General features: G+C 40.7%; 1 protein-coding gene across 1 annotated transcript; it reads right to left on the reverse strand.

The window, feature by feature from the left end:
• Positions 1-296: 296 nt before the first annotated feature.
• On the reverse strand, positions 297-12,672 carry haspin (histone H3 associated protein kinase). The gene is made up of 15 exons (XM_054779051.1): positions 12,224-12,672; positions 11,126-11,260; positions 10,462-10,602; positions 7,552-9,229; positions 6,361-6,490; positions 6,234-6,286; positions 5,105-5,290; positions 4,672-4,757; positions 4,487-4,549; positions 3,169-3,260; positions 2,164-2,243; positions 1,930-2,018; positions 1,078-1,220; positions 880-982; positions 297-798 (listed from the first exon to the last, which is right to left on the reverse strand). Exons 1-15 carry the CDS (start codon positions 12,400-12,402, stop codon positions 597-599), a joined length of 3,360 nt encoding a protein of 1,119 aa, XP_054635026.1. The 5' UTR covers positions 12,403-12,672; the 3' UTR covers positions 297-596.
• Between the last annotated feature and the right edge of the window lie 285 nt (positions 12,673-12,957).

A 12,957-nucleotide genomic window follows, 5' to 3' on the forward strand; every position in this document is an offset into this window, starting at 1 on the left:
GTGCGTGCGTGGGTTTCCTCCCACATTCCAATAAATATGCATATTTGGTTAATTGGAGACACTAAATTGTACGTATGTATGAATGTGAGTGTGAATGGTTTTATATATATACATATATATATATATATATATATATATACACACACACACACACAGTATACAGTATATGTGCCCTGCAATTAGCTGGCAACCAGTCCAGGGTGTACCCCGCCTCTCGCCCAAAGTCAGCTGGGATAGGCTCCAGCACACCCCCGCGACTCTCGTGAGGATAGGCGGCATAGAAAATGGATGGATGTTTCATGATTGGATACAGCCTATTATTAAATAAATATGCATACTGTATTAAAGCAAGTTATCTATTTTTTGCCCAAATTAAGCATTTTCAAGCATCAAATGGCTAAATGAACTAAAACACAAATATAAAAGGCATTCAAAGACAAATGCAGTATTTGACACTAGTCACGAAGTGGTCAGTAATGTTACTGTAATGTTTGAGGAGACACACAAGCACCAGACTTGACTGTCAAAACAACAGGCTTTTATTGCAGGTCTGATCTATCTCAAAACAGGCAAATGATCCCTAATTAAAACACGTGCTATCGAAACAGGGTGCATTTTTGGAGTGCTTCTGTTGCACAACTGAACTGCAGGATGTCTTTGTGGAAATGTGTCAGCTTCTTTTGCGTGATCTTGGTGCCCCTTCCACCTGTTCCACGGTACCTCATGGTTAGCAGCTTGGAGCACAGATAGTGGAGCCACAGCACATTGGAATGAGGCTGGTAGCTGTTCCAGTCGTTACTGTGATGGACAAAAACATCAAATCATCATTAAAATGTCACGTAATACAAGTGACTGTCTGAGATGTTATCAGTGACCGACCCGTTCTCCTCTCTCATTAACCGATATATATCAAACTGGTAATCTCCTTGGCCCATGAAGAGCTCCTCGTCCTTTGATATGTCACAGGATACTGTGAGACCATCTGGAGAGGGCGAGATAAGCATACAATGCAGTCATTTTAACTCACAATCCAACATATAAATCAACTTAAAATGACACCTGAGGAACTCAACTGACCAATTTCCAGTCTGGAGAGAGAGTAGTCAATGATGCGCACAAGCACCCCTTTTGTTTCCACAGAGTGGGCTGTTCCATTCAGGAGGTAGTGACCAGTCTTCTCTTTAGTTGGTTTAACCAGGACGTTGCCCCAGTGGAGATCCCTTCACAAAGAAAGCACAGGCTGACAGAGGTGTTGGATTGTGATATTGCCTTTTCTGTGCAAAATGTGCTAACAGCCAACTGTGCGTTTTCATGTTTTAAATATACAGTGCCGGTAATCCCTCGCCATTTCGCGGTTTGAATTTCACGCCTTCATTCTATCCGTTTTTAAAAAAAATATTAATTGATAAATCATGTTTCGTGGCTCCATTTGGGCATCTCTGTGTGGAGCTTGCATGTTCTCCCCGTGCGTGCATGGGTTATCTCCAAGTACTCCGGTTTCTTCCCACATTCCAAAAAATATGCATATTAGGCTAATTGGAGACACTAAATTGTCCATAGGTGATATGAATGTGAGTGTGAATAGTTGTTTATCAATATGTGCCCTGTGATTGGCAGGTGACCAGTCCAGGGTGTACACCGCCTGTCGCCCAAAGTCAGATAATGGTGTTAAAGTCAGAGGACAAGCGGCATAGAAAATAGATGGATGGATGTTTACTTTCTTTTTTCCTTTATTTTGTAGCTGCCTGTCCCGACCATTTTTCATTTTTAGAAAAAGAAAGATGGTCTTCATAGTCTTATATTTGAGTCGATATGATAATCTTGCCAACTAACCAACCAACTTTGCATTTGGCAGAGGTAAAGTACTTGACAAAAGTCAACATGGATCAAGTGTCAAGTTACTAATGTAACTTGTGAACAGGAGTGTACCTATGTTCAAAGTGCAGCTGCTGCTCAGCCACAGCCAAGGCAGCCGTCACCTGATGAAGGATACTCTTTGCCACGCCCAGCGACGACAGCTTGAAAACACAAGAGATTGTTGGCATGTTGAGCACAAAGCAGTCTCTTACAACAATATGTTATTCACTCGTTGCAACACATAACTAGCATGCTCAACATTGTTACAATACACAACCAAAAAATGTTGTTCTGATGTGTGTATACCATTCCATTGCTGTTCTCTAGGTCGACGCCGCCAAACTCAAACTCCAGGATGATAAATAACTGGTCCTTTTGGAAGAAATCTAAACAATACAAGAGGAAGTCTGTGAATATTCTCATTCATCCAGGTCACTGTATTCTCAGGGCATTGAATCGGTCCCAACTGGACTCTTTGGGTTGTCATAGAAGACATTTCAACTCTCATCCGATCAGGCTTCATCGGTTCATGCTCATGACTAGATAGGCCAACTCTAGTATGAGGAGATGGTGCAGGATTCACAGTATTTATTCCCTAAAGTAGAGACAGACCGCAAACAAGAATGCTTTCACTCTCGTGGTGCAAAACGACAGTCGTTAAGATACAGTGGAGTGAGGCCTCTGCCAGGCAACAACATTCGTTTGGGTGGAATCAAACTCTTAATTATTCCATTCAGTTGTAACAATGGTCATGGACGCACCTTAAATCAAAAGTGTCGTGTTATTCGTTAGAGGCTAAATATTGAATTGGTCCGCGTTGCTGTAGCTCAAGGATCTTTTTGGAGGTGTACGTCACACTACATGTAGAGGCTACACAAACAAACTGAAAACGGCAAAATGCAAAACGTGGACCAATACTAGCCACGATTTTTAACTTCCTGTCATTAGTTTTGTCTCTATGGTAAGTCCTTAACAGGGTCTGAAATGTCGCAAAAATCTAGCAATTAAGTCATTTTGAAGCACTGGTTTACAGAATCGCACTATGTGGAAAGGCAAATTTGACTGGCTGGTATCGTCATATGGGCCGCTGTCCCTTCATGTTGCCCAGAAGATAATGTGACAACAGACATGCTCGTACATAACTTTTAAATCATTTGTATTCGCTCACAAGGCAGGAGGAGGATAAATTATTTTCCAGCATAACTTAACCGTTTCTAGAACCTTGGGCCTTGTTTCCCCTCATTTTCCATTACTGCAAAATTGGTCAATCATTTTCCAGGTTTTCCTGGACGTGTGAGAACCCTGAAATACCTGGTCTGTCGTTATCAGATCCCTTTTCCTGATCGAATATGTCCCAAGCCTTGAGGAACTCTGAAGGGTAACAGCCTCGGACACAGTGAAGACTACAAGGGAAATAAGACTACAGTCAAAAAAAAAAAACAAAAAAAAAAAACAAAGAGACAAGGCAGGATTGATTGTGGCGCACCGCCCCAGCAAAAGAAAAGCTGCCATACCTTTAAAAAAAAAAAAAAAAAAAGGAAGTTTTGTTTTGTTTTTTTAAACTTGAAAACAACGTTAAGTTATATATTGCATAAATGAATTTACAGTATATGCAAAGTGGTGTGAAAAAGTGTTTGCCGCCTTTCTGATTTCTTAATTTTTTGCATGTTTGTCACACTTTCAGATCAAACAAATGTAAATATTAGTCAGTGACAACACAACTGAACACAAAATGCAGTTTTTAAATGAAACTTATTATTAAGGGAGAAAAAAATCCAAACCTACACTTGTCCTCAAAATTATTCATACTCTTGTTCATATTTGAGATGTTTTATTTGTGCATTTTGTCAAGTTTGTTTATGATTTATATTTGACCAACAAGTGAAAGAATAATACACAATTTAAGAAATTCTTAATTTTAGGGGTATTTTATTCGTTCATTTTTTTTAATGTCATGTTCAAAATGATTCATACCCTAGGTTAACTGAGTCCCATGTCTTTCTTTAATAGTCAATAGCATAGCCTTTGTTTATGCAGTTTATGATTGGATCGGCCAATCGCATAAAACACAAATAGCTCACCTCTCCTTTGTTTTTGTCAAAGTAGCTTTAATAGTGCTGCAAGCTGGATACACCTGCGCTACCATAACCCTGGACTCTGAATTTATACTGTTTATACAGGACAGATTTCTGTGAATTGTGTTATTTTGAAATAAATATTATTGAACAATTCATTTCCCATGTATTGGTATTACTGTAAAACAGGCATCAAACTAAATACAGGCTTGTGTCAAATGGTACATTTTTTTTTCTCTGTTGTACTACTAGTCACATAGTACTATTGGACTAAATAGGTCAGGTGAAAAAAGAAGGCTCGACATTTTAGACTCTCACTTTAAGTGCTCTCAGCAAATTTGATATTAAATTAACAGTTTTGCAATGTTCTCAGCTCATGTTCTGCTGTTTTGTTAAAGTTAAATAAGTAAGTCATTGTTATTTAATTGTTATACAAATTGTAAAATGCAGATGCAGCAACAGCAGTCTGCCCTCCCATGCAGCCCACCACCGCAGTTTCAAAATATCCTAGGGAAAAACCTGCATGGCTCAGCAAATGGACGAACAAGACTTACTCATTGAGTCCAATAAAGCTGCTAGTCTGGTTCTGCTGTTGGTCCTTCAGGCTGCTCAGCTCCCTGCAACAATGCAATATTGTTTGCAAGCTCTTTGACATCAGGATTTCAATAAAACTGCAGTGTGAGCAAGTCATCATGCACACTGTAAAAAAAAATGGTGCTATGTTAATGTGACGAATTACTTGGAGATGATAATCTCATGGAGAATCTCCCCTAATGTCTTCTGGTCTTCTCCATTCACCTTCTCATTGCCCTCCACTGGAATGACCTATTAGGACAAAAAAAAAAAAAACAGTCTTCATGAGTGTTTAAAGAAAAATTGTAAGTGATTTCATGCGGCATTAAATTACTTAGTATGCATACTTACAGTACATGTATATATCACTTAATCCCATTAAGCTATTGCTATAAACAATCTATGGAACAACAGATTTACAACTGCAAGCACATTTCACTTCATTTACAGTAAATGTTCTTATAATAGCATCTTTAGCCTTGAAAACAATGATGCAGCACATCCAGTGCAAATGAGCTGGTGACAGTCCATGCGACTAATACATACTTGATAAAATACAGTACATACATACATACAGTATGTGATGTGTGCACACGTACTTTGAGTGCAACCTTCTCTCCTGAGGCGTTGCTGGAGGAGAACACCTCACCGAATGTTCCCTCCCCAATCTTGACACACTGTTTCATGCGTTGAGGGGAAAAGCACTCCCTCCAAGACAGCGGGCCGTGCTGGCCACACTCTGCATACACTTTCTCCGCATCGGACATCTCTGCGTCGTACATGAGCTGGAGTGCGAGAAGCGTGCATTTCGTTAACACTGGACAGCAGGGCTGCACAATTCTGGAATAAATCTGAATCGTGATTTTCTTAAAATTCTCAGGAATGATTTTGTCATGTTTACGTTTTAAAGAAATCACACTTTTTTTTTTAATATTATTAGACTCATCATTGTCTTGTTCTGCTTTAAAAGAACCTTCCAATGGTCTTTATGCCATTTTTTATGGGAGGTAGAAGGACAGTTGAAGGACTTTAAAAATGTTTATTTTAAGAAGTGAATAAAAACAGTGAAAATAACCCAAGTCAAAACCATGGTATGTTCACTCAGTCAGCAGTACATTCATGAATGTATGTACAGACCTGCCATCTTAGAATATATTTTATAAGCAACTGTACTCCCCCCCCCCCCCCCCCCCGCCAATTTTGTAAGAAGGCCAAAAAAAACATGACACAGTACATATTTAAACACTTTCTGTCAATCGTTATTAATATCAACATTTCTGATTTTTCTTATTACATTATGCCCTTTTCTCCATTAGTTCCCATGTTTGCGGGGGTTTTTTTTGTTTAATTTTCCACAATGTGCCAATGGCCAATAACAAACAAGCCATGGTCACACTTTGGACACCCTGCTTTTATTGCTCTTCGTCAGGGTTTGAACGCGCGACGTGACCTTCGGCGACTATGTTGTCCGCCCTCTGAAGGGTAAAAATGCGCGCTGTGTATGAGAAATTTGTACATGTTGGCATGTCTGCACGTAATAAAGAGAAATTATACACGGCCACGCCACCAGCGGGTACAATCAGGGCAGCGTAGCAAACTTATCCTAGCCAGCAAGGCTCTCTGGGGAATGGGGAGAGGAAAGAGGACATGTCGGCCATCACACGACAGGATTTAGATCTACTGTATGTTGACTGGCTCTGTGGTGCCAAAGTACTGCATCATTCCTACCTGGCTGATGTCTGCTGGCACCGGCCTTTTGCAAGACTGTGGCGTGAGCAGCACTGAAAGAGAAGGGCAGTTTGAAACATGCATGAGGCCACAGCTCGCTGAGCAGCGAGCACATACGAGAATGCACCTTTGCGGTGAATGGAGAGCGAGGATTTGAGACGATTCCAATACTGTGTGTGCGGCGTGAAGTCAGTCGAGAGGTTGAGTGAAAATGTTCTCACTGGGGTTGAGAAATTACTTGTATGCCCGAAAAGCTCCTGCAGAGAAGGGCATATGACCAAGTTAGTCACTGAGTAAAAAGCAACATCTCTTTATGCTTTGAACATCTTCCAGAAGATCTGCTGTTCCAACAGTGGTAAAGTTAAGACAATGGCACACAGGGTTACAAAGATTTGGCTATTTTCAAAGTTGAGTACGTATATACACCAGCAAAACTGCATGGAAAGCTCTGTGAAGAAACTTGACAACTGCAAAAATGAAGGACAGTCTAATACAGAATGTGTTTAAGGAAAGAAAATCATAGAGGACTCACAAGATGTATAGTATCTCACAGAAGTGAATATAACGCCACCATTTTTATGACTGAAATTACTCAAGAAATGAAATTTGGATATATTTTAGAGAGTAGTCAGTATAGAGTTTGTGTAGCAGTATAGATTTGCTATCTACAATTCACTTTAAAAAACAACAACAAAAAAAAGTGAGTGCCAAGGTAATAAAGTTCTTGCATACTGTCAAGCATGATGATGGTAGTGTCATGGTCTGGGGCTGCATGACAGCTCCCAGCACTGAGGAGCTATGGTTGATTGAGGAAAACAAAAACGCCAACATACTGTGACATTGTGAAGCAGAGCATGATTCCCTCCCTTGGAAAACTGGGCTGCAGAACTGCTTTCCAACATAACGAGCCCAAACACACCTCCAAGATGACATGTGCCTTGCTGAGGAAGATGAAGGTGATGGTGTGGCCACGTACATCCCCAGACCTGAACCCTCAAGCATGACGTCACCTTGGTGGCGTAGAAGAGGATTCCAGTAACAACCTGTGTAGGTCTGTTGAATTCTATGCCCAGGATTAAGGCAGTGCTAGATAATGGGGCTCACATTAAATACACACTTTGGACATGTCCGCTGTGTGGTGTGGTCACTTGTGTTGCCAGCTAATTAGACAATAATAGCTGTGCTATTTTCAATAGATAGTAATCTATACTGCTGTACAAGATGTACACAGACTACTCTAAAGCACATGCAAGTTTCATTTCTACAGTATTGGTGCAAAAACTGCGTGCTGAAGTGTAAGCTACTGTTGGGCACTCACCTGCAGTTCTTTGGGTTGGGATGACACCAGATTGTCGATGGTGCAGTCGGCAGCCATCCATGCACCCCTCTTCTTGAGCTTGTGCGCCGTTTGAAACCTACTGTCGTTCTTCCATCGACTCACGCTAAGACCGCTGACGCACGCCTTCCGGGTCGTGCCTGGCCGGCCAGTTAAGAGGCTCTTCCTCTTTTTCTTCTTTTTGGCGAGCTTGTTGAAATCTTTTTGGAGATTTTTGGAGACCGCTCTGTCTGATGCTACAATGTTGCCAGATCTAGATGACACTTGATTGGGATGAGTGTCTTTCTTCATCAGGACCTCACTGGTGAAATCTGATTTACACTTTGTGACTTTCCACTGCAGCTCCTTCAATTGTGCTGAAGTCTGTCTCTGTATTCTTACTGCCAGCTTGTCGGTTCGACACTTTTGAATCAATGCCATCTCGAGGCTCTGTGATTGCATGTCCACTGCGTCTTCGTCATTTCGTAATCGTCCTATAGACGTCTTTCTCTGGACCAGTGCGGTTTTAAATTGGGATGAACCCAAACTTTTAACACAATCTTTGCTTTTGTTTCCTAGAAACAAATTTTCTGCATCCTGCTCCTCTGTTGACCTTTGTAGAGGACTGCTGGCTGTCAACTGTGCACAAGTGAATTTGTCAAAGCTGCTGTTGGTGTGTAGAGGAGATTCAACATTGCGCGCTAATGCCGACCGCTTTATGAATTCACCTTCTGCTGAAAGCGGTGAGGATGGCAGTGATAGATTGATAGGACTATATGACAGTTCTGACTCAGGGCTGTTGCTTGTGGATGACTGGTCGCTGCTTCCTGCAGACAAACTGGCATCGAAAGAAGGTCCTGGGGATGACAACAGGTCAGCGCAAACTGGTTGCTGCTCGGCTGTTTGTCTTGTAAGACTAGAGCTAAGATGATCCAAGCAGGAGGAGAAGCCAATCTGCCTGCAAAGTTGATCCACGGTGAGGTGATCGAATCTCTCCACCCTCACAGTGCAGTGCTGCGTCAAACACTTTTGCTTTAGAGCTTCAGTGGGTGACACCAAGTTGCTCACGGCTGACACAAAGCAACTGCTAATTTCACTGTCTGAAGTCAGTACAGGTACGCTTCCTGATAGCACATTTGTCTTGGGGTGTCTATCTGTCTTGATCACACTCTTTGGGTGTGAAAGGTCATATGAGTGTCCTTCATGAAAAGGCTGGCCTGCTTGATTCTTCTGCTGCTTCATCTTCTCAAAGGGTGGGGCAGAACATGGCTGCCTTGGTGAGTGCAGGTCTTCTGGGAATGTGCTTACACTTATGCAGCTGACAGATAAGGACGAGGGGTTGAGGGACTGATCCATGATGGGGTCAGATACAATGTCGAGCAGTTTGCTGGTCGGGCACACGGAGGGCGTCGAGCTAAAGATGGGCTTCATGGACCCAACGCTGTGATGTGCCGACTCATTGAGGAGCGTCGCTCGCAAGGGATTGGTAGACAAGCTGCTGCTGGAACTCTCCATGCTTGAATCCAGCCTTTTCCTTTTGGGAGAGAGGAGGATTAGACTATCCTCCCCAGAAGTAAAGTCTTCCATAGAGTCAAGGGCAAATGCTTTTGAGAGTGTGGGTTTGGTAGCGACCGAGCGCTGGCGGCAGGTCACAAAGCGGGCCAAAGAAGGATGAGGAATACTGCAGGGGGGAAAAAAAAATGAAAAAAAGAGAGGAATCAGAAATGACCCAAGAAATTTCTCAATACTGTCTACTACCATACAGTGCTTAAGACCAGGGGAGAACGGGCCTTTTCTGTAATCGGCCCCAAGCTGTGGAACACTGTCCCCATGTAAAAACACACGTAAAAACGCTTTAAAACCCACTTTTATTTTCTGACTTTTAAATCTGCATGAGTTGTGTGGTCCTCTGTGTCTTTTTTTTTTTTTTTTTTTTTTTAGTTTTAACTGGTTTTACTTATCCTAGTTTTTATTTTTACCTATTTCTTGTATTTATTGCCTTTATTGTTTTACTTCTTGTTTTAAATATTGTAATGTTTTACATGCTTTTGTTTTTATTTGCTTTATTAGTTTTTACTGTTGTAATTTGTACTTTTATTTCTTATTATTGCTTTTCTTATATATGCTTTTACTAGCCTGTGCAGCACTTTGGAAACAGTGTTTATAAAATTTACTATATTAATAAAGTGGATTGGATTGGATTGATACAGTGCCTGACAAAAGCATTGTCGCTTATCCAAGTTGTAGGAATAGTAAATAATAACTTCACTTTCAGTTGCTCAATTGGATTCAAAAATAGCTTAAATGAAAGGCGAAAGCCTCTAGATTATCCTTATGATAGCAAAATAAATTATTTTGGTATCATCCATTGAGTTTTATCATTTAATTAGGACAGAAAGGTCAGTTTGTACAAGTCTTATCGCTTACCAAAATAATGTACGGTAGAAATTCTATTTTCCATTGCAAACTCAACCATGCTACAAAAACATCTGAACATAAAGTCAGGGTGCCTTGCTAAGAAGAATTAATACTGTGTATGACTCCCATGAGCTTGGAGGACCCCATCCATATGTCTCAGCAATGACTCAAAGAACTACCGGTAATTGATCAAATCATGGAATGGCAAAGATAGCAGTCTCGCACGACTCCCAGACTTCATCAAGATTCTTTGGTTTCATCTTCCAAGCCTCCTCCTTCAACACCAGACATGCTCAATAATGTTCATGTCTGGTGTCTGGGCTGGCCAATCCTGGAGCATCTTGGCCTTCTTCACTATCAGGATCTTTGATATCAAGGCTGAAGTATGAGAAGGAACGCAATCCTACTGACGAAACTGCCCTCTCTTGTAACTTGGAAAAGTGACAAGACTTTTGTCAGGCGCTGTACAGTATACCAGTACTAAAAAGTACTTACTTTGAACTTGTGTTAACCTGAAGTGGATTTGGACAGCGTTTTGTTGAAAACACCATGTCATCTTCACTCTCACTGGTCATGGATAAATGCTTCCCTTTCTTTCTCACTGGGACAGCTGCCACAGAGACAGGTTTTCTTTTTCTGCAACAACAAAGGTCAGGACAGATTAGAGCAGAGTTCTCAAACTCAATTTACTTACTCAAAATAAGGGTTTCAAGGACTGGGCAACGACTCGCACAACAACTCGGCAAAAAAGTGCGTGTGAGGAAAAATGTGCGGGCCACACTAACACCTTTGATGTCAAGTAGGGTGCCATAAAATACCATTGCAAATTTGAGACCCCTGATTTAGCTAGAAAGCCTATGCAAATTAACTATGCTGTATGATCGTCACCCAAAGATACAAAACTAGTAAATACATAATTATTATTGTTGTTTTTTTTTTAATTCAAGCTTATTTTGTTTTTCTTCTTTGGACATCCCTGTGTATAATTAGACTCATGCTCAGTGGACAAATCTTGCGTTATTCAAATATAAACTTCATTAGCTTGCTAGACCAGGTCAAGCCAACTCATGTGCTAGACAAGAGAACCGACATACCTCCTGCAAACACACATAAAAACACAAACAGGAGTTGAATAATTAGATCTTCTTCATGCACAGACCTGATGCTCTTGCCCTGTGGAGCAGGTTGATGAAAAGAAGGGAGGGGAACGCTGAGAATCTCGGTAGTGATATTCTCTTTTGCTTTCCTCCTTGTAGGGCGGACTGCCTTTCCTTTGGAATTAGCTTTCTTCTGTCTGAAAATGTGAAAACACATGAATATGCAGGATATATATTGCAGGATTAACATCAGAACAGGCCAGAAAGGCATTAAAAGGCATCAAGACAAGTTTCTGATTTGAATCATAAATTAAGTTAGACAGTGGTTCCCAAACTTTTTTACAGTCGCGTACTCCTTCAGACATTTGACCTGAAGCCATGTAGCCCCTACTCCTGCATACTTAAAAAGCATATACCTTTTTATCTTTATTAACTTGAAATACTGAAAAGAATTAATTGGGTAATTCATTTTATAGTAATTCTGGGTCAAAATGTTGCATAGTTACATTTTGTTAAACTTTCATATGAGCACTGATAAATAAATAAGTAATCATCCTACATATCTTATTCCGGTCTGATGTTGGCATCCTTCTGCTTGAATGGGTTGAATTTGAGCATCACTTTTTTTGTTCACTCAAGATGGTACAGTGTATGGTATAAATCTGCATATTAATTTAATACCAAATTGAAGAGGAAAGCTTAATAATCACGATAAAGCAGTATCTGAGGTACAAAAATACATACAACCAATGATAAAACCTCATTAAATGGGCCAATCCCCACTCACGGCGACATGTTTTCGCCGTGCGGGAATTGGAACACCAATATAAATGAATTCTTTAAGATTTAACACTCTTAATGTTCAGTATAAGCGTCAAACCAACTTATATGTTCATATGATGCCCACAGAGCAATTACCAACTTAGTGCTGTGTCTCCTTTCGCCTTGAGGCGTTCAGGCACACTCGTCATTGGTAGCTGGTAATTGTTTTTAATTTTTATTTACGTACCCAATTGGTTGTTCATCAACGTACCTCACTTTGAGAACCTAGGAATTACGAAAACTAAAATCATAAACACAAGCGGCACAGTACACAGTGTATGGTGTACTTGTGGTTTCTTGTGTTGTGCAGAATATTATGTATCTAAATGTATTTGTACCTGATTCTGGTGGGTTTAGCAGGTTCAAACACAGAGTCGTCCCCGTCTGTAGCCTGGGTGTTGTCGAAGGCCCGCTTATGGTCCTCCGGTGATAGCCAGGGCGTCAGCTTTCGCATTTGCTTCCCGTAAGTTTTCAGGAATAACGGCTTGGGTATTTCTTGTAGCTTCATTTTGGACATTAAGGACTTAAGAGTAAAAAACCGTACGTACGTACTACTTATGAGATAAGTAAACACAGTCGTCGCACGTATTTTCCTACAGCGACGGTGTCCGTGTTGGAAACTGTGACCTCGGCTAAAGTAAAAACGGTCAAACTGTGCCGACAATTAAAAAACAATCATGGACCAAAATTAAATAAAACGATTTCCATATTTGTAATCATTGCGATCCTTCTGTTGTGGTTATTTTTGTCATCGTCAACTACGAATTGATACCCGCTCTTTATTCAAACGGTCGCACCCGAATGATTGGTCGACGACGGTGTCAGCTGTGTGGCTATTATCGCAGCGCCCTCTGGTGTATTGGAGAATTGGCAACTTTATCACAAGAATATCGGATACATCAAATTTATTTTGTGAATTAAATTATTTATTTACCACCAGAATTAAGAAAATATTACCTTAAAACATTTATGAATATCACAGATTGTGCAAAAATATATATATTAAATGTTTGTCGAACTTGAAGTAACAAATGCAACCCCTAGATGTCAACAAGACCATACTGATTCGTTG

Source organism: Dunckerocampus dactyliophorus, chromosome 6, assembly GCF_027744805.1.
Source record: "Dunckerocampus dactyliophorus isolate RoL2022-P2 chromosome 6, RoL_Ddac_1.1, whole genome shotgun sequence".
NCBI lineage: Eukaryota > Metazoa > Chordata > Actinopteri > Syngnathiformes > Syngnathidae > Dunckerocampus > Dunckerocampus dactyliophorus.

Excerpts from the sequence above, each read along its gene's own strand:
- haspin (XM_054779051.1), bottom strand. The coding sequence starts at position 12,402 with ATGTCCAAAATGAAGCTACAAGAAATACCCAAGCCGTTATTCCTGAAA. Across the intron at positions 3,261-4,486 it reads AGCTTTATTGGACTCAATGA|TCTTCACTGTGTCCGAGGCT; the intron begins GTAAGTCTTGTT and ends TTTCCCTTGTAG. Across the intron at positions 1,221-1,929 it reads CAGCTGCACTTTGAACATAG|GGATCTCCACTGGGGCAACG; the intron begins GTACACTCCTGT and ends TTCTTTGTGAAG.